The sequence below is a fragment of the Mirounga angustirostris genome, unplaced genomic scaffold (genome assembly GCF_029215605.1).
Source record: "Mirounga angustirostris isolate CCGP_5_RB_7025 unplaced genomic scaffold, mMirAng1.0.hap1 SCAF_15, whole genome shotgun sequence".
Classification (NCBI taxonomy): domain Eukaryota; kingdom Metazoa; phylum Chordata; class Mammalia; order Carnivora; family Phocidae; genus Mirounga; species Mirounga angustirostris.
The window spans coordinates 29,930,030-29,956,005 of NW_026991723.1; the positions used below are offsets into that span (position 1 = coordinate 29,930,030).

At 36.4% G+C, this 25,976-nt stretch overlaps 1 protein-coding gene, 1 long non-coding RNA gene and 1 other non-coding gene across 6 annotated transcripts in view; 2 read left to right on the plus strand and 1 right to left on the minus strand.

Moving 5' to 3' along the window:
* LOC123849618 (uncharacterized) overlaps positions 1–25,976 on the minus strand; it is a 150,005-nt gene that overhangs the window by 86,836 nt on the left and 37,193 nt on the right. The window lies entirely within an intron of this gene.
* ERCC6L2 (ERCC excision repair 6 like 2) overlaps positions 1–25,976 on the plus strand; it is a 131,852-nt gene that overhangs the window by 73,414 nt on the left and 32,462 nt on the right. For all 4 annotated transcript variants that reach the window (XM_064579485.1, XM_045882365.3, XM_045882363.3 and 1 more), the window contains exons 13-17: positions 5,123–5,222; positions 14,882–15,034; positions 19,512–19,592; positions 20,910–22,074; positions 25,633–25,787. In XM_064579485.1, the coding sequence (XP_064435555.1) occupies positions 5,123–5,222; positions 14,882–15,034; positions 19,512–19,592; positions 20,910–22,074; positions 25,633–25,787 (1,654 nt within the window). The remainder of the gene's footprint in view (positions 1–5,122; positions 5,223–14,881; positions 15,035–19,511; positions 19,593–20,909; positions 22,075–25,632; positions 25,788–25,976) is intronic.
* LOC123850316 (U6 spliceosomal RNA) lies at positions 19,284–19,385 on the plus strand. The gene has a single exon (XR_006792283.1). It is a non-coding gene; the product is annotated as a U6 spliceosomal RNA (small nuclear RNA).

Genomic DNA, 25,976 nt, shown 5'->3' on the forward strand with positions numbered 1-25,976 from the left:
AAGGAAAATAAACATAGCTTAAGGAATTTATGGGACATATTAAATAGACTGATAGACACATTATAGGAATCCAAAAGAAGAGAGAGAAAAGGACAAAGCTATTTGAAGAAAAAATGACTGAAATAATAACGTCCCAAATTTGGAAAAAGCATGAATATACAAATACAAGAAATTCAGTAAACTCCAGGTAGGATAAACACAAAGATACTCACACTGAGACACATTATCAAGTTGTAGAAAGTTAAAGACAAAGAGAATGAGTATCTTGAAAGCAGCAAGAAAAAAATGGATTGTAATGTATAAGGGATCCCCAGTAAGATTACCAGCAGATTCTCAACAGAAACCTTACAGACCAGAAGGTTGTGGAATGATATATTTAAAGTGCCAAAAGGAAAAAAAAAAAAAATCAAGAATTCTGTATCAGGCAAAACTGTCATTCAAAAATGAGAGAGAAATTAAGACAACAGAGCTGAGTTTATTACCACTAGACCTGTCCTACAAGAAATGCTAAAGAGACTTTCAAGTTCAAATTAAAGGACTCTGACAGTAACTCTGACAGTAACTCAAAGCCATATGAAAATATAAAATTCGGGCGCCTGGGTGGCTCAGACGGTTAAGTGTCTGCCTTTGGCTCAGGTCATGATCCCAGGGTCCTGGGATTGAGTCCCGCATCGGGCTCCCTGCTCCTTGGGAGCCTGCTTCTCCCTCTGCTTCTCTCTCTCTGTCTCTCATGAATAAATAAATAAAATCTTTAAAAAAAAAAAAAGAAAATATAAAATTCTGCAGTGCTAGTAAGTACAGAGACAAATATAAAAACCAGCATTACTGTAATTTTGGTTTGTAAGTCTACTTTTTATAGGATTTAAAACACAAATGCAGGGGTGCATGTCTGGCTCCATTGGTAGAATGTGCAGTTCTTGATCTTGGGGTTGTGGGATCAAGCCCCACATTGGGTGTAGAGATTACTTAAAAATAAAATCTTTAAAAAAGGAAAAAAATCTTTAAAAAAAGACAAATGCATAAAAGTAATTATACATCTGTGTTAATGAATACATGATATATAAAGATTTAACTTGTGACAGTGAGGGGCAAAGCTGTAAAGGAGGGTTTTTTAATGCAATTGAAGTTAGATTGTATCAGTTTAAGATAAGTTGTTACAACTTTTGGATGTTATATATAATCTTCACAAAGAATATATCTATAGAATATACACAAAAGGAAATGAGAAAGGAATCAAAATTTGTAACTAAAAAAATCACATAACACAAAGGAAGGCAGTAATGGAGGAAATGAGGGGCAAAATAGCCATGAGACATACAGAAAACAAATAAAATAGCAAAAGTAAGTTCTTCTCTATTGTTAATTACATTATTATTTTTTAGTAAAGATTTTATTTATTTATTTGACAGAGCACAAGTAGGCAAAGTGGGAGGGAGAAGCAGGCTCCCTGCCGAGCAGAGAGCCCAATTCAGGGCTTGATCCCAGGACCCTGGGATCATGATCTGAGCTGAAAGCAGACACTTAACCAACTGAGGCACCCAGGCATCCCTCATTAATTACTTTAAATATAATTGGGTTAAACTCTTCAATCAAAAGATATAGATTGGCAGAATAGATTAAAAAACAACTACAGCACACCATATGCCAACTATATGCTGTCTATAAGACATTCACTTTGGGTTTAAGGACATGCGGAGGTTGGAAGTGAAAGGATGGAAAAAGACACTCCATGCAAATAGTATCGAGAAGAGAGCAGGGTGGTTATTCTAATATCAGATAAAAAAAACTTTTGAATACTGTCATAAAAGACAAAAAAAGGGTAGTATACTAAATGATAGTTCTTGATTTAACTCACCCAGAAGCTATAACAATTGTAAACATAAATGCACCAAACAAATGAGCTCTAAAATATTAAAGCAAATATTGACAGAATTGAAAGGGGAAAATAGCTCTACAATAGCAGTAGGAGACTTCAATACCCCATTTTCATTAATGGGCAGAACATTCAGTCAGGAGATCAAGAAGGAAAGAAAGACTTGAATAGCCCTATAGACAAATTGGACCTATCAAACATATACAGAACTCTCCTTCCAACAACAGCATAATACACATTTTTCTTAAGTGCACATGGTACATTCTCCATGATAGGCCATATGTTAGGTTATAAAACATGTTAATAAATTTTAAAAGATTGGGCGCCTGGGTGGCTCAGTCGGTTAAGCGACTGCCTTCGGCTCAGGTCATGATCCTGGAGTCCCGGGATCAAGTCCCACATCGGGCTCCCTGCTCGGCAGGGGGTCTGCTTCTCCCTCTGACCCTCCTCCCTCTCGTGCTCTCTGTCTCTCATTCTCTCTCAAATAAATAAATAAAATCTTAAAAAAAATAAAAATAAAAAATAAATTTTAAAAGATTGAAATCATACAGTTTTCTTTCCAAACACAATAGAATGAAATTAAAAATCAACAGCAGAAAAACACTGGAAAATCCACAGATATGTTGAAATTAAATGGGGTGCCTGGTTGGTTCGGTCAGTTAGGTGTCTGACTCTTGATTTCGGCTGAGGTCATGATCTTGGTGTTGTGAGATCAAGCCCCAAGTCGGGCTCCACACTGGGTGTGGAGCCTGCTTGGGATTCTCTCTTGCCCCCTCCCTTTGCCCCTCCCCCACTGGCACTCACTCTCTCTCTAAAATAATAAATCTTTAAAAAAATTAAATAATACACTCTTAAACAACCAATGGGTTATAAAAGAAATCACAAGAGAGATTAGAAAATATCTTGGGGAAAAATAAAAATGAAAACACAATATTAAAACTTATGGGATGCAGTGAAAGAAGTACAAAGAGAAGTTTATAGTGGCAAACACATTAAAAAAAAAAGAAAGGTCTGAAGTCAACACTCTAACCTCATACCTTGAGGAACTAGAAAAAGAACAAACTAAACCCAAAGTTATCAAAAGGAAGTTAATAAAGATTAGAACAGAGATAAATGAGAGACTAAAAAACAATAGAAAAAAAAAATCAACAAAACCAAGAGATCATTTTTCAGAATGATCAACAAACTTGACAAACCTTTAGCTAGATTAAGAAAAAAAGAAGACTGAAATAACTAAAATCTGAAGGAAAAAGGGGACATTACTATTGATTTAACAGAAATAGAAAGGATTGTAAGACAGTACTATGAACAGTTGTACACCAACAAATTGGATGACCTAAATGAAATGGACAAATTCCAGGAAACGTAACTTACCAAGACTGAATCACTGAATGACAAAGAAATAGAAGATAGGAATAAACCTTACAACTAATAAAAAGATTGAATTGGTCATCAAAATACCAACAAACAAAAACCCAGGACCAGATGGCTTCACCAATGGATTCTACCAAGCATTTAAAGAAGAATTAATACCAATCCTTCTGAAGCTCTTACAAAAACTTGAAGAGAAAGGAACACTTCCTAACTTATTCTGTGAGGCCGGCATTACCCTGATACCAAAGCTTTTATGGGATATGCAGTATTATCATGCCCATTTTACACACGAGGAAGGTGAGGCACAACAAATTGAAGTAACTTGCTCAAGTTCACAGCCAGTGATTTCAGGATCTGAATTCATGCACTCTGACTTGCAGAGCCCACACTGTTAACCAGCATCTCACCACTGACCGATGTAAAGGAAAATAATCAAATGAAAGCCACAGAAAAATTTCTACTTTTTTTTTTTATCTTAACAACATTTGTTTTAATTTTGTTTTTTTTCATCTGGGCCATTAAATCCTAATATATTATTTATCCCAGGGTACTGTGTTTTGGTACTTGGTTTAAGTTAGTTGCCAATAAAACTAAATGAACAGCATCTCTCTCTCCCTGTCCTTTAGTTGACTCTGGCCAGAGGAATCAAGGAGAGAAACGAAGATATAGACCTCCATACTGTATAACAGCTCCTCAGCACTTGTTTTCATATAAAAAAGACCCATCACTTAACGTATCCCTTCTTAATGGACGTAGAAATTGATGAAGCGCGGGTCCAAAGTAACATGTTGTAAGCTTTTTGTCTGTAAAGATTAAAGAATATGTATTCTAACAGAATCTATCCTATTCACCAATTGACTGAGCACACACCCAGAAGACATTTCCTTAGATCCATTTAAAAAAATTTTTAAGACTCCATTCCATTGTGGGAGAGAAAGGGATTGTGAGTCCCTCTGTATCTAGGCTGCAGGATGGACGTGAGAATGCAGTAACTTACCCTGGCTGTGCTGTGCCACAGGGTCCCCCATCCCCCTGTGCGGGTGCAAGATTTTTGGGGCCCTAGGATACCCTCTAGTAAAGCCCTTCTCTATGAGGAGCAATGAGTGAAGGAGGTAGAGAGTACCAGATACAACAACATAGAGTGACTTTACAAGGTCAAAATTAAATTTCCCCCAAATTTTAACAGTTTCAAACATGAGGCAGTTTGACCTTGCCCCTGGTCCCCACCACCCAGCCCATGACTGTAACAGATATTTAGAAACAGGTGACTTGGAGCTCCTGGGTGGCTCAGTCGGTGAAGCATCTGCCTTCGGCTCAGGTCATGATCCCAGGGTCCTGGGATTGAGCCCCACTTTGGGCTCCCTGCTCAGCGGGGAGTCTGCTTCTCCCTCTGCCTGCCCCCTCCCCCCTGCTTGTGCTCTCTCTCTGTCAAATAAATAAATAAAATCTTAAAAACAAAAAAACAGGACATCATCCAGAGCATCCAATAAAGCCTTCACCTGAGAGAAGCTCCCAGGCCTAGACCTACAGTTAACCAGTGTGGTAAATCAGGTTATTGTTTTAATTCGCACTATGGTCCATGTCAAAATACCTGGGGTGCTAGTCAACTGAGTGATTCAACCAGACAGAAATCTCTTTGAAATTAGGGCTGCAGATCTACACTTCTATAGGTTTGCCAGTTGATTAACTGTTCCCCTCCCTCATTTTAAACAGTTTTGTTGAGGTATATATAATTGACGTACAATAAACTGTGCATACGTTTCTTTTTAAATTAAAATTTTAGTAACGTTCCATTTTTCTATCCTAAAGGTACCTCCTGAACCCAAAGTTGTTTCATTTGATTTTTGTTGGTTTTTGTTTTTAATCTTTTTACAGAGCATATAGGATTGGGCAGTGCAGGGATGTGAAAGTGTTTAGGCTGATATCTTTGGGAACTGTGGAGGAGATCATGTACTTACGACAGGTATACAAGCAGGTAAATATATTTCCCTTTTCCTAATTAAGAAGTAAACATTTGTCTATTTCAAAAATTTCAGAAATTTGTGTAAAAATTGATTTTTCATTTTATTCTAACTAGAATATGGAATTTAATAAGATTATGAAATATACTTTAGAATATATTCTGTAAAACGGATGAATTCTTATGTTCATTGAACTTCAGAGCTGAAATTTTCTTTGAGTAGTACTTTTTAAGCTTTAATGTGTACATGAATTACGTAGGGATCTTTAAACTACAGATTCTGATTTAGTAGCTCTGGGTAGAGCCCAAGAGTTCTGCATTTTTAACAAGCTCCCAGGAGTGTCAACACTACTGTGGACCACAATTTGAGTAGCAAGGTCACAGCCCCCCAGCCTGTGGGACAGGACATAATTGTATGCCACAGATGGGATACACGTGCACTGACACATTGATCTCACAGCTCTCTGGGCAGCAAGATTACCTAAACCAACTTCCAGCCTTAAGAAACCTTTCCAGAGAGGTGTTCATGTTACCATTTTCTGCATGTACCATTGCATGAAGAAGACTAAGGGAAAAATCCCTTAGAGATATCTAATGCAACCATTTCATGTTGTACATGATGAAACTGGGACCCAGGGACATCCCAGTAAATGGAATAACAGGGATAGAACTCAAGTGTACTAACTACTGTGTCGGTGCTTTTAGTGTTCATCTGAGATTGTATTAACTCTTTCATGTCCTTAGGGTATCAATTACTTCACCATTTATGTCTCTAAATAAACAAAATTTATGTAGTTTATAACTGCTCACTTGAGAAGATCTGGAATGAGGTTCAAGTTTAATTATAAATGTTAAATTTGAATTACTCCCTATATATTCCGTTGGCATCTATTTAAGAGCAAACATGTGGTGGTAGTTAACCTAAGAATGATCCAATCTTAAATTTATGCTGTTTTCTTAATTCTAAAAATAGAATTGTACACAGCAGTTTTGTTTTTTCTTAAAGCACTTAGCTCTATAAGAAACCTTTCATCTTTTTGTTCTTTGGTATGGCACAACTACTTGAACATTATTTTGTTCAGATATATTTAAACAGTGCTGGAAAAAAGGAGAACATTATTCTTTTCATCTTAGGAGCAGTTCTTTAGAATATTGTCTTAGACTTGTCACAATCCAGCATAATTTTTCTGTCCATTACTATATATATGTAGTAATTTTCTATATGTATATACTATATATATATGTACATATATATACACTATATAATACTATTACTTCAGAAGATGAGGATAATGTCCGTTTTCAGAAGTTTGTATGCTCTACTTGGTTATTAAAATATTTTTTAAGCATGAGCCCTTTAGGAAAGACTCAGCCATATAATTAAGTAGGCACAAATCAAGATAATATGGCAGTTGTGTGAGGAAAAAGGCAAGAGATGTGATTTAAAGGTTGACTGGAGTTTGAACCAAGAGTGCATATGGCATACACACTCTAGCTAGCTTTCTGAGTATTCCTCAAATCCCTTGGGGAAAAAGAAATCCAAAATGATTTTTTAAATTATTTATTTGACAGAGAGAGAGAGAGAGCAAGGAGTCGGGGGAGGGCCAGAGGGAGAGGGAGAGAGGAAATCTCAGGTAGATTCTGCTCTGAGTGTGGAACCCCATGTGGGGCACAATCCCATGACCCTGATACCATGATTGAGCCAAAACGAAGAGTCAGACACTCAACCAACTGAGCCACCCAGGCACTCCCAAAAATGATGTTTAAAAAAACTGTAGGGCGCCTGGGTGGCTCAGTTGGTTAAGTGACTGCCTTCGGCTCAGGTCATGATCCTGGAGTCCCTGGATTGAGTCCTGCATCAGGCTCCCTGCTCGGCGGGGAGCCCGCTTCTCCCTCTGACCCTCCCCCCTCTCATGTGCTCTCTCTCTCTCATTCTCTCTGTCTCAAATAAATAAATAAAATCTTAAAAAAAAAAAACTGTAAAAATTTTGGAAAGTAAGAAGAGTTCTATTTGTGGCCCACAAGTTATAAGGAACCCTAAAAGACAAAAGGCATTTGGGATCAGATTGAAGGAAGAAGCCAAGCTAAACTCAGAAAGAGACTATTAAAAAAGGTAGGTGCAGCTTCTGGATATTCCAAGTTAGAGTCAGCAGATACTAAAAAAAAGGGGGGGGAGTCTTAGGGTGACTATGATGCCCCCTCTTTGGGATATCATTGATGATCTAACAAGATGGGTTAGCCCCGTATAATCTTACCCCAATTGCAGCAAATTAGAGCCAACAGAGGTGTCTGCTCTCAAGTAGGAACAATAAATAGAAATACTGGAAGCAAAGAAGCAAGACAGAGCTCCATATTTTGCTGAAATTGAGAAGAAAGTCCCTCCTGTTGCCCAGAAGATTAAATACTTACACGTCCCCTGCTCTGAATGATCACCGCAGTAGGCTGAGATAAGAATGTAGGGTATTTGAAGACAGATGAATACCCAACAAAAAATAATTTTTGAACAGTTTAAGAAAAGAAACACTATGAAAATGGTCCTCAAAGATACCAAGTCCTAATCCCTGGAATCTGTAAATGTTTCTTTATGTGGAAAAAAGGGTCTTTCAGATGTGATTAAGGATTTTGCAATGGGGCAAATAGCCTGGATTAGCCAGGTAGGTTCTAAATCACAAATGTCCTTATAAGAAAGAAGCAAGGGGAAATCTGACACAGACAGAAGAAAAAACAATGCTACCAGAGCGGCAGAGAATGGAGTGATGCGGTCACATGCTAAGGAATGCTGGTAGCCACCGACAGCTGGAAGAGGCAAGGAATGGATTCTCTCCTAGAGCATCTGCAGAGAGCATGGCCCTGCCAAACCTTGATTTCAGCCTAGTGATACTGATTTCAGACTTCTGGACTCCAGAACTGTAAGAGTAAAATAAATTTATTTTGATTTAAGCCACCAAGTTTATAATTTGTTACAAGAGCCATCAGAACTATTATAGGCACTCAAAAAGGAGAAGAGGTAGAGGAAGAGGAAGAACAATTAACATCAGAGAAGACAAAAATTAATAGAAAAGGGCGCCTGGGTGGCTCAGTTGGTTAGGCGACTGCCTTCGGCTCGGGTCATGATCCCGGAGTCCCAGGATCGAGTCCCACATCGGGCTCCCTGCTCGGCGGGGAGTCTGCTTCTCCCTCTAACCCTTCCCCCTCTTGCGCTCTCTCTCTCACTCTCTCTCTCTAATAAATAAATTAAAAAAAATCTTTAAAAAAAATTAATAGAAAAGAATAAAATAGAGCTTTAAAAATGTATAATAGTATTTTCAAATGATGAGTGGGGCTGGGGGGGCGGCGGGGGGGGCTGTTGCCTGCATGGCTCAGTGAAGTGTCTGACTCTTGATTTTGGCTCAGGTCGTGATCTCATTTGTCATGGCATCAATCAAGCCCCATGACTGGCTCTGCACTCAGTGGGGAATCTTGCTTGGGGACTGTCTCCCTCTGCCCCTCCACTCTCTCTCTCTCTCTCAAATAAATAGATCTTTTTTTTTTTTTTATAGATTTTATTTATTTAACAGAGAGATAAACAGGCTTCCCGCCGAGCAGGGAGCCTGATGTGGGGCTCGATCCCAGGACCCTGGGATCATGACCTGAGCCGAAGGCAGACGCTTAACGACTGAGCCACCCAGGCGCCCCAATAAATAGATCTTTAAAACACAACAACAAAAAAAGGTGAGTGAGGTTGTAGGATCCTAGAAATAAGAACAGGCTACCAGAAAAAGAATCCATTAGCTTCCAGAAAATGAAGAACTCCAGAGATAGCCTGAGTAGAAGAGAGCAATGTTTTCATCTAAAAGAGAGAGCTAAACAATTATTCTAGATTACAGAGCAAAAAGACAAAGAATATATGTAAGAAAAGTTAGGGGAAATGAATTCTAGATGTAGAAGTTCTAATACCAGTCTTATAGTTGAAGAGGGGAATAGAAGGAAGGGACGGAAAGAAACTCTAAATAAAGGACGAAGAATATAAAAAGTAGAAAACAAGAGTCCAAGAATTATATAGGCCCATGTAATTATGAGTGCTAAACAGGATGAATGAAAATAGATCCACACTTACACCATCTTTCTATTATTATAAAACACCAAGGATAAAGTGAAAAGTCCTCTAAATTTCCAGAGATGAACCTTCTGGAGAGAAAAAAAAATATTACCTATAATAGTACTAAGATTAGATAAACATCTGACTTCTTATTAGTGATTCTGGATGCTTAGGAGCAATGATTTCAAATGAGGGAAAATGATGCCTTATATTGTCAAGGAAAGTGAATTTTTAATTCAAACCTTTCTCATAAAACAAGACTTTAACCTAGATGACTTCTGCAGTGAATTCTATCAAACGATAATCTTTTTGAAAACAAAGGAGGAGAGAACACTTGTAACTTATTTTAGAAAGATAGAAAAATGTTGATACCAAAATTTGGCAAAGATATTACAAGAACAGAAAATTACAGACCAATATCTCTTATGAACATGAATGTAAAAATCTTTAACAAAGTCTCTGTTAGAACTTGAATTGTGTGCCCCCTCCAAAGAAAAGGTATGTTAAAGCCCTTCCCCTATGTGTAACTTTGAAGGGGATCTTATCTGGAAGTAGGGTCTTTGCAGATGTAATCAAGTTAAAATAAGGTCATACTGGATTAGGGTGGACCCTAATCCAATGACCGATATCCTTATAAGAGGGACATTCAGATACAAACTGACACTGAGGGAGAATGACCTTGATGAAGGAGGCAGAGATTGGAGTAATGCAGTTTCAAACCAAGAATGCCAAGGATTGGCAGGAACCAAGGGTCTTCACTTGGAACCTTCAGAGAGAGTGTGGTCCTGCCAACATCTTGATTTCAGACTTTAGCGTCCAGAACTGTGAGAGAATCAATTTCTGTTGTCTTAAACCATCCAGGTTGTGGCATTTTGTTAAAGCAGTCTTAGGGAACTAATACAGCCTCAAAGGCAAATATTGTAAATTTAACTACATTTTTATGTGAAACTTCTGTATGACAAAGGACCTACAAGCCAAATTTAAAAAGTATCTAGGACATCATTAGTTTTTGATGTAGTGTTCAACATTCATTAGTTGCATGTAACACCCAGTGCTCATCACTACACGTGCCCTCCTTAATAATATATGCTGGCTAATTGAACATAATAATAAAAAATTAAAATAATTTTTAGAAACAAGAAATCAGAAAATACCAGGTACACATTATTAAAGATGGAGCTAAGAAATAGACTAAAACACATGAATATGAACCAAGAAACGCTCCCCTATATGCCCTTTTTAATGTCCAGATAATCAATATAAAGAGTTTTTTTGGGAGGGCGCCTGGGTGGCACAGTGGGTTAAGTGTCTGACTCTTGGTTTCAGCTCAGGTTGTGATCTCAGGGTCATAGGATCAAGCCCTGCATCGGGCTCCACAGTCAGTGCAGAGTCTCTCTCTCTCTCTCTCTTCCTCTCTCAAATAAGTAAATCTTTAAAATAAAAATAAAAAGTGTCTAGGAGGAAAATGTCCATGTATATGGTAAATAAAGGATTAGCATCTATAGTGCATAAAGAACTTCCACAAACCAATAAAAAGACTATGATTAGGCATTTTATTGAAGGAAAAATACAAATGGTTAATGGATATATGAAAGGATGCCTAACCACAGTTGTAATCTAGAAATATAAAATAAAACAATACTATGGGGGAGACGAACCATGAGAGACTGTGGACTCTGAGAAACAGAGTTCTAGAGGGGAGGGGGGTGGGGGGATGGGTTAGCCCAGTGATGGGTATTAAAGAGGGCATGTACTGAATGGAGCACTGGGTGTTATACACAAACAATGAATCGTGGAACACTACATCAAAAACTAATGATGTAATGTATGGTGATTAACATAACATAAAAAAAAACAATACTGTGTTACGCACATTCTGCAAAAACTTTTTTGTGTGTGGGTTTTTGTTTTGGGGAGTGGTTTTAGGGATATAGAGAGATTGGTACTATTCATTGTTGGCGGGAGTATTTGTAAAGAGGTACTCATACTATTTTTGAGAATATAACTTGGTCCATTTATTTTATAGGCTAAGTTAACATTTTAAAACATATAGCACCTTCTCCTTATCTGTCTGACAAAAATACTCTCATATACACACAGTGAAGGATAACAAGGATTTATATTCAGCATTATTAGTATTTGTTTAAAAAAATGAAAAAAAGAAATAGCCTAAATGTCTCGTAGTAGCAGAATGATAACATAAATTCTGATACACGCAACAGAAAAAAAAAATTATAGACCAGATGTACTGATCTGGCAAGACCTCTAAGACATTTTTAAGTGGGACCGAAAAACCTGACTCACAGAAGAAGTATATCAATTATGTTGATGCATAAAGTTATTTCTGTGTGTATATATAAATAGCTCTAACTGCATTGAAAAAGATCTAGAAGGATATACCTAAACATTACAATCTTACTAAGACTTATAAAGGATGATCTGTATTATTCAAGGGGGACTATCACTTTGATATTTTGTTTGCATTTGTTGTGATAATGCATTCAGACATTTTATACTTTTAAAAAATAAAACACCTACAAAGAAACTGTACTCCTTCATGTTTGGAGCATTTCATATAATCTAAATTCACTTTAATTTCTGAATGCCAAATTTTAGATTATATGAAATGCTCCAAATATATATGAAAGGTGAATAGATATATGTAATTTAGTAATACATTTGTATTTGCAGAAGAATTGTAAGAATAGCCCAAAGAACACCCAATTAACTTCACCCAAATTCCCCACTTGTTAACATTTTATCACATTTGCTTCTCTCTTTCCCTCAGCCATGATCTTTATTTTTCTGAACCATTTGAGAGAAAGTTGCAGATACATCACTTCTAAGTTCTCTAGTGTCTATTTCCCCCAAAGAAGGACACTCTCCTATTTATATGTACATATCAGAATAGTTGACTGCATATAAATACTCAGTTTTGTGTGTTGTCCTGCACTTGGCTTTTTCCCTCTGCTCTCCTCTCCAGAATGCAGTTATCCCAATCAAGAAACTAACATGGATTACCTTGTAATCCACAAAACTCAATTCAGATTTCACCAACTCCCTGGCAATTTCTTGTCTCCTTTTTCTTTTCTGGTTCAGGATCGAAACCAGGATCGTGGTTATAGAGAATTTCTTTTCATGTCTCTTTAGTTTTCTTTAACCTAGAGTAGTTAGTTACCCAAGCTTTCCCTGTCTTTCATGACCTTCACAGTGTTAAAGAGTAAGGCCTTTCCTTGTGTTAGCTCGCCTTTAAAGTAGGTCCATTTGATGTTCCTCATGTCCAGATTCAAGCCAAGAACCCCTGGCAAATAGTTCAGAAACAATTCTGTGCTCTTCTCCTTGCATTGGTCAGAAGGCGCCTGGTGGTGACCTTTATTTCCATTCAGTTTCGTGCCTGTCAGCTTTCATCATTGCAGTCACCATTTTTTCCCTTTATAATTGATAAATATTTTCTGGGGACATCCTCTGAGACTATGCCAATATCCTGTTCCTTGTTAAACCTGTACCCATCAGCCTTAGCACTCATTGCTAATTCCCACCTGAATCAGCTACCACTATGATGATTGTCAGATGGTGACTTTCTAATTTCCATTATTCCTTCTTCTTTGTTGCTCTTCTACCATAAAAAAGAGTCCCCTTGTTTTCTATATATTTATTTAATCTATATGGACTCATGGGATCCTGTATTAGTAATAGGTTACAGTCTCTTGAATTTCACTGTATATTTTGATATTAAAACTGCCTCACTTTGGTCCAGTGAGACAAGGTGGATTTTGTGTCATTTTGTCAAGCCTCCATCATTCTTTTTACATGTCCTTACTCTGGTAGGCTGAATGATGTTCCCCCAAAGATGTCCACATCCTAATTCCACAAACCCATCTGGATTCTCTGGGTGAGCCAAAGTAATCACTGAAGGGAACAGTTGGGCAGGAAGTTCAGAGAAAGGAGAGAAGGAGGAAAGCAGAAGCAGAGGGTCAGAATGATATGAAGATGCCACGCTACTGGTCTTGAGGATGGAAGAAGGTGTCATGGCTCCTTAGCATGGCGAACATTGCTTGTTTTCTTTCTACCTCATGTACACTTTGTGCATTGTTATGAAGAAATCCAAACGTTTTGTAGCCTTGAATGGGTTTTTCTTAAGCCAGAACCTGAGCTACATTTTCCAATTACTGGTTTTTTCCTCCTCACCCTCTTTAATTCTAACATTATTTTCTTATAGCAGTCTATAGATGGATGTATCTGACCTTCACTTTTACTGGAGCCACTATGGAAAACTTATTTTACGTACAAAATAACGTGCCTTTTATAAATTTTGTGGTAAAACTTTGGTAGGGAACTTACAAAGATGCAGATTAATGCTTACAAATTACTTTGGTGATTATATTTAGTTTAAGGGAGAGTCAGTAGCAAAGGGTAAAATCATCAATTGGACCATCAGGTACATCAGTTGCTATGGTGATTCACTTTTCCCAGACTATAGCCTGTTTCTAGAATATTGATACCAACTGATCAACTTGGATACTGATCCAAAGCTTCCTCAAACTAAGTTCCCAAGGGTCTTGTTTTAAAAGGGACATCCTGGAGATGAGAAATTTTTACAAGTATTAATTTTGGATTTAACCAAATCCAGGTATAAATCCTAGAAATGACACTTCCTAGCTGGGCAGTCTATGAGAAGACACTTAATTTCTCTAAACTTAAGTCTTTATTTCTAAAAAGAGAGATAATAATGTCTTATAGGTAGGTATTAAATGAGAGTATGTACAAATATTACACAGGTAGTAAGTATTCAATAAATAGCAGCTATTATTAATAAGAGTTATTTTAGTTGCCTAGAGTAATGTATTACAGTACAAATCAACTTAAATCACAATATGGTATCACTTCTTACTAATCCTTACATCAACAATACACTGAAGTTATTTTCCACTCTGTGCAGTCTGTGTTTCTTCCAAGAAATTTTAAAGTGTATATGGGGTTAATGATTATATTTACATTGCATTTAGTAAAATACCTCACAAATAAAGAAGTACACTATTGTTGTTACTAAAGTGGTATATGTCCTTCAAGGTTCCTTCTATATTCAAGTGTTTCAAAGATGCAGTGTTTCTAAACAGTGATTGGTTTTTGCTGCTGGTTGACAATGTAACGATGGACGCAGTTAGTTTGACAGCAACATAATTATCATGTAGTTACTTAGGTTATAATTTAACTTGGGTGAAATAGGGATATTTTTGTCAGTTTTAGTAGTTCCTGTTGTAATGAGTCTAGAAAGGAGAAAACTGTATTCAAATGTACCCTTTTATCATTAAACGTTTTACATCAAATGAATATTGCATAGTGATGGGATCTTGACTCAGTTGGTAGAAAACAGATAAAATAGGAAATGTAAGATCTCTTCTTCAATAAGACTGGCCCGATTACTATTATTTCACCATAATGGCAACATCTGCCAGGGAAATTAAAATAAAATTTCCTCCCTAAGGAGATTCTGCCTGCTCCAGCTAAAGCTGTGTATATACAGGGAATGCCAGGAAATTCTGACATATTGTTGGAGCAAACACTTCAAAAGTATCTTGTGTTTTTTCTGTTTTAGCAACTTCACTGTGTGGTGGTTGGAAGTGAAAATGCCAAGCGATATTTTGAAGCGGTTCAAGGATCAAAAGAGCATCGAGGAGAGCTTTTTGGGGTCTATAATCTCTTCAAACTAAGGTCCCAAGGGTCTTGTCTTACGAGGGACATCCTCGAGGTGTGAAATTGTTCCCTGAACTTTTCAATGATATTTAAATACCGTTTTCTCCCTCAGGAAACTTGAAATATAATTGCTGCTACCTTTTCAAGACATTTGGGGTTTTCTTAGTGAAAATGCCTTGTGTTTAGAATTTTGACTTTTAGAAAAATAGGAAGTGAATTATTTTACCTCTAAACTAAGATTTCCCCATGTGTAGTTGTAAATAATGTATACAAACAAATACAGATACATATAGTAGATAGTATGACCTCCAAGACCATATTCAGACTGGCAAAGAGAAATATATTATTTTGAGAACAGCTGCTAAAGTCAGGAACTAAAAAAAGAGAGAGAGAGATTTTCCTAAATAAACAAAAATATAAAATGTGTTTTGATTAAAAGTTACCAAATACTCCCTGAGATGCACTCTCATGTCTCATGGAGATTTTTGTTTTCTGTTCCCAATAAAAATTCCACACCAATATTTCAAACTCTCTCAGTTGTGTTCATCCTCAGCATACAGATGTTTCTTATTCTTCAAACAGAAATTTCTATCCTTTTTTAAAAATCGCTTAAATTCTTTGATATGTCAGGATACTAAGGGTATTAGCCTGTTTTCTAGTTGATACCAATGTGAGTATCATAAAATCCTGGAATATCATCTTTTTCAATCCCTTCATCTTATAGATGAGGAAAATGAGTCTCAGAAAACTCAAAGATTTTTTCCCTTAACTTCCAGGACTTTGTAGTAAAACCTTCATGTACTTCATTGATTTAGTCAGTTTCATAAAAATGGGTCAAGAACAATTGGTCTCTGTCCTTAAAGAACTTAGACCATCTTGATGAGAGGTGAAAGAGAACACTTACATTATGAACATGTAATATCATGTTAAGCAAGATGGCTAAGAGGGAGGCATGTACTGTGTATATCCTGGGCATATTGCAACTATTGTACAGTGTCTGATGTATACTGCTAAATTTTTGTTTTATAGTAACTATTTGAATTGAGTGGCCCATTTGAAGTCCCCCTGTCTTGGGGCGCCTGTCTGGGTTAGTCGGAAGAGCATGCGACTCTTGATCTCAAGGTTGTGGATTTAAGCCCCATGTTAGGTGTAGAGATTACTTTAAAATAAATTTAAAAAAATAAAGTCCCCGTCTTTTTCTTGAATATACCATCTCTTTCATGGACTTGTTCTTTCCCATTCCTTTTGTATAATCAGTAACCTTGTTAGTATTCCAGGCCCCCCCCAGATCCTACTTCCTTCTCAGAGTAATACCCAACATACCAACCTATATTGGTGCTTCTCATTTAAAAATATTGTCTATAACGTATGTTAGCATTATATGACTTATCCTTTTTTCTCTCATTTATCAAATATTTGAGTTCTTTGTTTTATCAGAATAGCAGCCTATTCCTTAAGCAAATGTTAGGTAAGACATTCAGTAGGACAAGTTATTAAATGAAAAGTTCTCTTGTTTTCTGGTTGTCCTAAGTATATCTTGTTTCTCCTCCAGGATTGTTTATTAATGACAGGACTCTCTTGGTCTTATATTTTGTTTGTGGTAAAATATGCTTAACTTCTTACTAGGCACATCATCAGCACCCCAATATTAAATTAAATTTTGAATTAAAATTGCTCATTTGTTATCAGCCAGAATTTAAAATTACTCAAGCCGGGTGCTTACAGGCTAGAATAAATATCTCTTCCCCTAAAAAACAAAGAATAATAATAATAATAAAAATTATTCAGGCATGGTTAGATTCATGCTGCTTTTGGCCAAACAATGTTTTTAAAAAAGGTTGCTGGAGTGGAGGGGGGTGGGAGGGATGGGGTGGCTGGGTGATGGACATTGGGAAGGGTATGGACTATGATGAGTGCTGTGAATTGTGTAAGACTGATGAATCACAGACCTGTACCCCTAAAACAAATAATACATTATATGTTAATAAAAAAAATAAAAAATATATTATTATTCCAAGCCCTATATAATTGAAGCATATATCAAAAAGCAAAAGAATTATTTCACTTCCTGCAATACATTTTTAATTTTTAAAGGTTGTAGAAAATCTCTTTTAAAATGTTTTAAAATGTAGAAATTTTCATTTATAGAACACTTTTAATCTGATGATTTCCAGGCAATTTAGTTCTACTTTGCACTGACTTTATCTATATCATGATCTCCCTTTAGAGAGAGAGATTTAGGGCTAATTTCACAAACATCTATTGAGTATATGCTAAATGTCAGGTACTACCCATCATAGAGCTAGGCATACAGAAATGAATAAAATAAACAAAAAGTCCTACCTACAAAAATTTTACATTCTATTTTGGGGAAACAAATAATAAACAAAAAAATGATACATATAGTCTTATGACAATAGGCTCTGAGAATAAAAATAGAGCAGGTAGAAGATGAATGACTTCTGGAGATCTAATGCCCAGCATCATGCTTATAGTCAATAATATGTATTATATACTTCAAAGTCGCTAACGGAGTGGATCTTAAATGGTCTCACCACAAAAAAGAAGTGATTATTCTGTGGCATGATAGAGATGTTAGCTAAAGCTATGGTGGTAATCATATTGCAATAGATAAATGTGTCAAAACATGTTGCACACCTTAAGTGTACACAGTGTTATATGTAAGTTATATCCTAATAAAAAAATTAGAGCAGGGAAGGGAAATAGGAAGACTGTCAAGGAAAGAGCATTGCAGTTTTAGATGGAATAGCCAAGGAAGTGCTCACTAGGAGGTTGCAATTGATTCTTTGAAGAGATGAAGGAGGAAGATGTGTTTTACACAGAGGAATAAATGCAAAAGCCCTGCAGGAGGAGCATGCCCAGCAGAATTTCCAAATGGCAGGAAAGCCAGAGTGGCCAGAGGGGAGTGAGCAAGAAAGCAAGAGATGGGGCCAGAGAGATGACAGGAAGCCAGATCATGTGGGCACTTTGACTTCGACTTGGAGTGAGACAAAAAGCAAGTAGAGGGTTCTGAACAGAAGAAAAACATAGTCTGACCTCTATAATCTAGATTAAATATTAAGAATTAGAATATAGAAGTACAAAAGCAGAAGCAAAACACCAGGTAGGTGGATACTGCAATAATCTAGCCAAGAGATGATGGTGGTTTGGACCAGAGCAATAGTGGTAGATGGCGTGAGAAGTGGCTGGATTCTGTATATATTACCCAGGTGGTGCTGACAGGATTTGCTGATGGATTAGATACAGGGTATGAGAACAAAAAGAGGAGTTAAGGATGACTCCAAGGTGTTTGGCCTGAGAAACAGAAGACTGGAGTTGCCATTTACCTATCACAAAGGGGTTCCAACAGGATTGAAGATTTCTGGTGCTGCCTGTTCCATCTGTTGTAGCCATCTGGCTTTAGAAAGGATAAATATAGTACTGGGATGGAGACCCCCCCCCCCCCCTTGCAATAATAGCCTCTAACCATCGGAAGAAAAGATCTCAAAGAACTATTTCTCATTCTCTACAGTTCTGGAGGGGAGATTTTTACTTGTTACCATGGATACCAGGTGGCTGGAACCATGCCATTGGTAGATATGTGTATTTGTAAGTTGGGCATTTGTAACTCTGATGAGGATAATAGTATTTCCCCTTGTTCAGTCAACAAAGTCTTTAAAAGAAAAATAAATTGACTTCCTTTTGAAGGAGAATTTAATGGTCTAGAATCTAGGCCATTAAGTACTTTTGCTGAATGGTATACCAAAAGCTTTAAAAACATAAATACTTTCCCAAAAGATGTAACAAACCTGTTACACTATTAGGTATTTTTTTAGTTTCATATTAGATAGACCTTTTCATTTGATGTTTATTACACCAAAGGAATCAATAAACATATTTTAGTGAATATGAACAATAAATACGCCTGCAATATAGGCTAGAATATCAAGTTACCAATATTCAGCATTATCTGTAGTGTTTGAGATGTTAATCATATGTCCTTACTATAACTATTATGTAGACATAGTTGCTATGGATATTGTTATTGGGTAAATATGTAACATTTTTTTCATTCTCTCTCCCCTACTAGAACTATTAGTGGAGTTGGCTGAAAAGTACTATTTTCTATCTGAAAAAGACACTTTAAGACAAGAAATAAGAGTACTTTTGGGGCCCAGGACACTTCTGCTGTACCTCTCTACTACCTAAGAATTATGAACATTTTAAAATGTTATGTAAACTGTATATGAGTTTATAGTAATTAACAAAATTGAAAAATAGTGTTAAGAAAGCTAAAGCAGTTCTTGCTTTGGCAGCACATACACTAAAACCGGATCAACACAGAGAAGTTAGCATGGCCTCTGCGCAAGGATGCCATGCAAAGTCACGAAGCGGTCCATATTTTTTTAAAAAAGAGCTAAAGCAAGCTGCTCTCCGTTTGCCTTTCTTAACTCCAAATTTTAGCATGCCATTGCTATTGTTTATCTGGTTGTTTCTACCCCATATTTTATAGTTATTTGCATTCTTTATAGAGAGAAGGCAAAGTGGAAGCCGGGATCATGACGTCCACAACATGGTTGAAAGAGGAACCTCCCGTACACAAACAAGAAACGGTAAGCAATTTTTGAATCTGTAGCCTAGGACTCCTAGAAAACATGTATTGGGACAATTTTATGTTATTTTTCCTTTCTCTTCATTTTTCAGGGTGTAAAGAAAAAGGTCTTTAAAAAAAAAGTCAAGGACACAAAGTCAGACAGAAATTTAACTGTCAGTTAAATTAACAGTTTAGGCTAATTTCACATTTCATATCATAAGAACAAAGTCAAGAACAATCACCCATCATTTACATCCAAACTGGAATTTTAACTATACCAAACTATAAATCCAAAATTAAATACACTGTATAGGTGAACAATCCAACCTAACTAAACAGTTTTTCACCAACCAAAAAATTAAATGAAAAAATAGTAATCAGTGTCTGTTTAAGATTATTAAATCCAAACATCAAAATTATTCTCTGACTCAAACATATTTTGAGTCCTTGATCTTGTGATCTTTTTGGTATTATGTCATCTCACATACTACAAAATCTATATTGTCATCGTAAGGCCTCTTTAATAAAGAATCTACATGTGGAAGGTTCTTTGTTATTGTTGTTGTTGGTTTTTTCTTGCTTTTGGGGATTTAACTATACATTTATACTAGCTTGATGATTTGGAACATGGGGTGAATATTTTTCTAACTTTATAGAAATACATGAGTAGCAAATGTTGGCAAAAGTATTACTGGATTTTTAAAAAAAAAAGTATTACTGGATAATACTTTCCCCAAATCTTTTACTAATAAAGCCTCGGTTTTAAGAAACTGAAGGATATATTTAGCTCTGATTGATGCAAAAAATAATAAATACTGGATTTAAATTTGTAGCAAATTTTGCTTCAGAATATCTAAAATATTTTCTTTATTTCTGATGGTCAAGATTCTATCAGATCTTATTTTTAATCTATTAGAACTGTTTTCCAGTTGTGAATTCTTTACTTTGTTAATGCCTACAAATTTGTTTTTTTCTTAAAGTGTGATTGGAACTATGTGCTGGACTACAGTAAGCAGGCTGTGTACTTTTCACTTCCGAGACCAGAATCAGTCCCTACATCTTAGAAGCTGACTCCTCTGCTCTTTGTTTTCCTTATAGATAATTTCATTACATGGTAGTCTGTTCAAACTTTTATTTATTTTGGAAAGTTATTCAACTTGAAAAAAGAATGTACCAGACTGTAATATTAAATCCTTTGCATTTGTTTATAAAATGTATTTTTCGAAAATGCCAAGTGATATATTAGTTACCTGCCCAAATTTAATACGCTTCCAGTGTGATAGATTTGATATTATCTTGACATTTTCTAATGTTTCTGTGACTGCTTCTTATATAGTCTAAAGAGCCTGACTGTCAAGAACATAGAGGTCTAGAACAACCTGCGGAGTTGCCAACAAAAGAAGCATGTGATCCCTGCAGTGATTTTAGTGATGATGAATCAGTGGGAAACTCAAGAATAAAGACTGCTAAAAACAAAGCCTCTGACTCAAGTAAAGCTTCAGGTTCTGCTGGACAGCTTACCTTACTCCATTGTGGTTTCTCTAAATTGTTTGAAACAAACTATAAAGCAGTTGAGGATAGTGATGGAAATATTGCCTCTGATGATCAAAGTTCTGATGAACAGCCCATGTGTCTTTCAACAGAAGCCAAAGATGTTGGTTTTCAGAAAAGTCATGACTCTCTTGGTACTTCAAAACGCCAGAAATTAGCTAACATCCTAAATCCAAATGAAAAATGTATTTTTGATAAAAGTGAGAAAATTTTCAAACAAAATATTTCTTCTGAGTCTGATGATGAGAAAAATTTTAAAAATACAGGTGACCACCATTGCGTTTTACAGAATGTCACAGAATCAGAAGATAGTGATGTCATCTTTCCCACACAGTATACAACTCAGATATGCCCTAAGAATGGTATAAAGTTTAAGCCACTCGTGGATGGATCTCAAAATTCTGAAAGAGAAAATCCTGTAAAAATAAGAAATAATGGTGATGATAGAAAGACTGATGTCAAAGGAAATAGACAAATTGCAAAACAATTAAATCCTGAGAACATGACGCTGAAATCTATTATGAAAAGAAAAGGCAGTAATGATATTAGTGATGAGTCTGATGACATTGAAATTTCCTCTGAGTCAAGAGTAAGAAAGCGAAGAGCTACTAGTTCTTTGAGGTTCAAGAGAAGAAAGGAAAGTAAAAAGGAGCTTTTCACTTTTCCTAAAACAATGAAGAAAACAAATCAACCGTATGCAGCAGATGGAGATTGTAACTCGCAAGCCATTGATGATTTTTCATCCTCAGATGACGATTTAACTGTCCGCCACATCAGTTTCTCTAAACAGAGTCATACACCAAAAACTATAAAAGCTAGAATCAGTTTCTCTTCAAAATTGCCTAACCATAAGGAAAATGGCACTTTTATGCCAAGAAAATCAATGAAATTTTCAAATGAGAAAGTTGTCAATCAAGAGCAGCTGTATGAGTCAATGGATAAATTTTTAGGTAACTATAGATATATTTTGAAAACTTTGTTACATATTTGTTTTGTGCATTCAAATAGCTCTGTAAGAGATTCTTAAATCAGTTTGTAAAATAGTTCTATAATCAAGATGCTACACTGAGGCACAAATGAGGAAGTGGGTGGGTGGCAGGATAAAGGGAAGACCACCTAGGTCAACATAGAGAACTTTGTCATCCACCCCAAGGGCCCCCTCCATGTGCCCCATCTGAATCACAGCCCTTTCGCCAGACTTCATTTAGTCTTGATGGGTAGGTGACTATAAGTTTAATGCTCCTCTTCAGTCCTTATGTCAGCATCTCACCAGACAGTTTGGTTGTCAGAAGCTTATTTTCTAGTAGATCCCTCAGGAAGTGCTCATGAGAATAATATTCCCTGAGATTCCTGTTGGTAATAGTTTGTGCCCTTTATACTTAAAAGTCATTTTTTGCCAGACATAAAATCATTGACTCACACTTTCTTCAGTATTTTAAATATGAGGCTTCCTTTTCTTTTGGCATGAAGTGTTGTATCACATGTTCTTTTTCTTCCCCCTTGATGCCTAAAGAATTTCTTTTCTTTTCATTATTGTCCAGTAAATTTACTAGACTGTGTTTGAATGTTTGTCTTAGTTCGAGTTGCTGTAACAAACTACCACAGACTGCGTGGCTTAAACCTTTAGTTCTCATAGTTCTGGAGACTGGAAGTCCAAGATCAGGATGCCAACATGGTCAGGTTCTTGGTTCGGGCCCTCATCCTGGCCCACAGAAGACTGCTGTCTTGCTGTGTCCTCCCATGGTGGACACAAAAATCATCTCTCTTGTTGTCTCTTTTTTTAAAGCCACTAGTCCCATTCATTAAAGCTCCACCTTCATGACCTAATTATCTCCCAAAGGCCCAACCTTCAAACACCATCACGCTAGGGATTGGGGCTTCAACATACGAATTTTGGAGGGACACAAACATTCAGTCCATAGCAGTGTTGGTTATTCTGGGTCAGTATTGTCATAATATAGTTTCAACTCGGTTTTTATTTCAGGAAAGCTTTCTTGTACTAGTATTTTTAGTTACGTTTTCTATTCCTTTGCTGTGGCTTTCTTCTTCAGAGACTCCTCTATTATTCAAATACTCAATTTTCTTTGCCTGTCTTCAGTATTTGTCACATTGTCTGAAATCCTTTATCTTTTTCATTTGTTTTTGCTTTTTAAAAATATCCTTCCATTTTTCTTAAAGCATTAGTTATTGTTTGTTCCCTCAGTCTGCAGGTGTTCCTGCAGTCTAGTCTTCATTTCTAAATTTGTTTTTAATTTCTAAATCTTCCTGAGTCCTGTCCACCCTTTTCTGAGTTATTCTAATTCTGACTTATGTTGTTGGTTCCTGTATCTTACTATTTTCTTAATGTCTTTTACCTGGTTTTGAAGTCAGTTACAATTTTAATCTGCTTTGTGAGCATATGTTTATGGCATATTTTCATTCTGCTGCTTATTCTTTTTTCTCATAATAATTTTTATGAGATTTGACCGTCTTGCTCATTTTTATAGAAATTATTTTCCCTGAATTTTTTAAGTGAGGCAGAGTTTAGGAAATTTTTTCTAATTTCACAAAGATCCATATCTGTTTTTTTGTACAGTGCTCAAAACTGTGGTGGGATTTCTTGCCTCTATCCATACCCACTGCTTTGCTTTAGACTATCTCTTTCCCTCATTCCTAATCTTCCTATCCTGTTCTTTTTTACTCCCTCCCAGCAGTTTCTTCATTGTGTGGCCCTGACCTGGGAGCCCTGGTGGGTCAGTTTGGAGAGTTCCTAAGATCTAGTTTGCTTCATTCTCTCAGGCCTTCTTATCGTAAGCCCCCTGCACTCACTCAGCATTGGAGAACGGAAAACCTTCCCCGATCCCCGTTCCTTCCCAACTCATCTCCAGGTGGCCCACTGTGCTCTCCAGGGCACACCTGTTGGCTATTCTAGGCCCTCTGTTCTCAGATCCATCAGATGCCACCCTGTTGCTTCCTTCACCCACACCCTGATGCTGTGCACAGTGTAGCTGTTGGTGGATTGTCCCCATCTGTTTGTATTTTAGGGTTCATGGGGGAGTGTCTTGTTATCTTAATTTGTTGTATGTGTTGTCCATGGCCTTTTGTTTCACTCAGTTATTGCTGGCTGTTTTATGTAGGGATTCAGAGATTGAAAAATTGCTTACCCTGCTACCACCATCTGCTGAGAATTTGCTTAGTGATTTTAAGAGTTAGCATTGCTTTTAAAAGTGTCTGACTCATTCCCAAAAAAAACTATGTGAAAGAAGCTGATATATAAGCAAGGATAGTTTGATATAGGAACTATAATCATTGTGTTTGACTTATTTACATATCAAGCTTTCTTTTGTGGTTATTCACAAGTTCATTATGATATATATTTTGATACCCTTGTAACTAAGTACTGGACTATCCTTTGGTTTGTGTGCTATAATTAGATTTAGGTTTGAGGAATCGTTGCATAAACTGTTCTTTAAAAGATTAGCTGAGCTTTGTGTTTGTTTTTTACTGTGTAAAAGATGTCCGTAGTGTGGAACTAATGCTATTTTGAATAGTACATAAAACGTGTCATCAAAATTAAGAAAAATCTGAGTAAATTTTCTACCAGAAGAATACTTGATCCTTCTAGAGGTTTAAAACTGTTGCCGTACATGCTACCTGGTATTTTGAGATTTAAGGAGAATATTATCTTAGTTGTTCTTTTTGTTATTTAACATCTTGTTTTCTCACAATTGTCAATTTTGGTTGAGAGAGGTTCAGGACTGAAACAGCACAAGGGTTGAAGGTCATAATTAAGGTTCATTGCCAGAGATGTTTGAGGGAGCTTTTACAGACCTCAGTTCTAGCCTTCTCTTTTATGACCACAATTTAAAAGTAAATTATAGGTACCTAGAAGCAAAGCAATAAAAAATGTAACCATTTTTTTAGACTTCTTTCAGATAAAAGCTGTAAGTTAATTTTTTTCATTTCCTAAAAAGCTCCCAATCTTGACATTCTCTGGGCATATGTACAAAAAAGACAAAATACAAACAGTAAAACTGAACAAAGCCAACCAAATGAAACTCCCTGGTCATAAACCCCATGTTCCCACTCCATTGCTGTAATTAAGTACATGTTTAAAGGAACAGATAGATGAGGCCAGCACTCTATTTAAATTAGTAAACCATTTTTTTTAATCAATAGAAACAACAAATCCATGGAGATAACCCTTCACTGTGACTTTTTTCTTAGCCAAAACCTTCATTTCAGGTTTAAATCTAAAAATTGTTATCTAATCTCAGAAGTTCTCATATTGATGAGAAGGGAAAGTCATTTCCAAGTTAACCTAGACCAGTATATTTGAACTCTTTTCAATTTTTATAAAAAATAGAATATTGTGATGTTAACATACAAACTCAATGTTTTTCTTGAGGATTAAGAATAGAACAAGCATAACTTCTCTTTTAGTATATTACTGATAATTTTTAAAGTGTACATGGAACCATATTGCTTCACAACGAGACATCACTTAATAAACACCAATTGCCTCCCAGATGGTGTTCAGGAAGTGGCTTATATTCACTCCAACCAGACTGTGATTGGATCCAGCAAAGCTGAAAATCACATGAGCCGATGGGCAGCACGGGATGTGTTTGAATTGAAGCAGTTTTCCCAGCTTCCCGCCAATGTAGCTGTTTGCACTTCTAAGGTAAGAGAACGTAGGGTCCTGACATCTTTAGTATTTAGAAGTTACTCAATAGGATCTTCTCTAAATACTCCCTCCGAAGTGGCTACTAAGACTTGTGTATAAGCAATAAACAAACAAGTGTAAAAATCAGAACGCCACTTGGAGCACTGTTTTGCTAAAATGTTTTATATTAAAAGGCACATCTATATT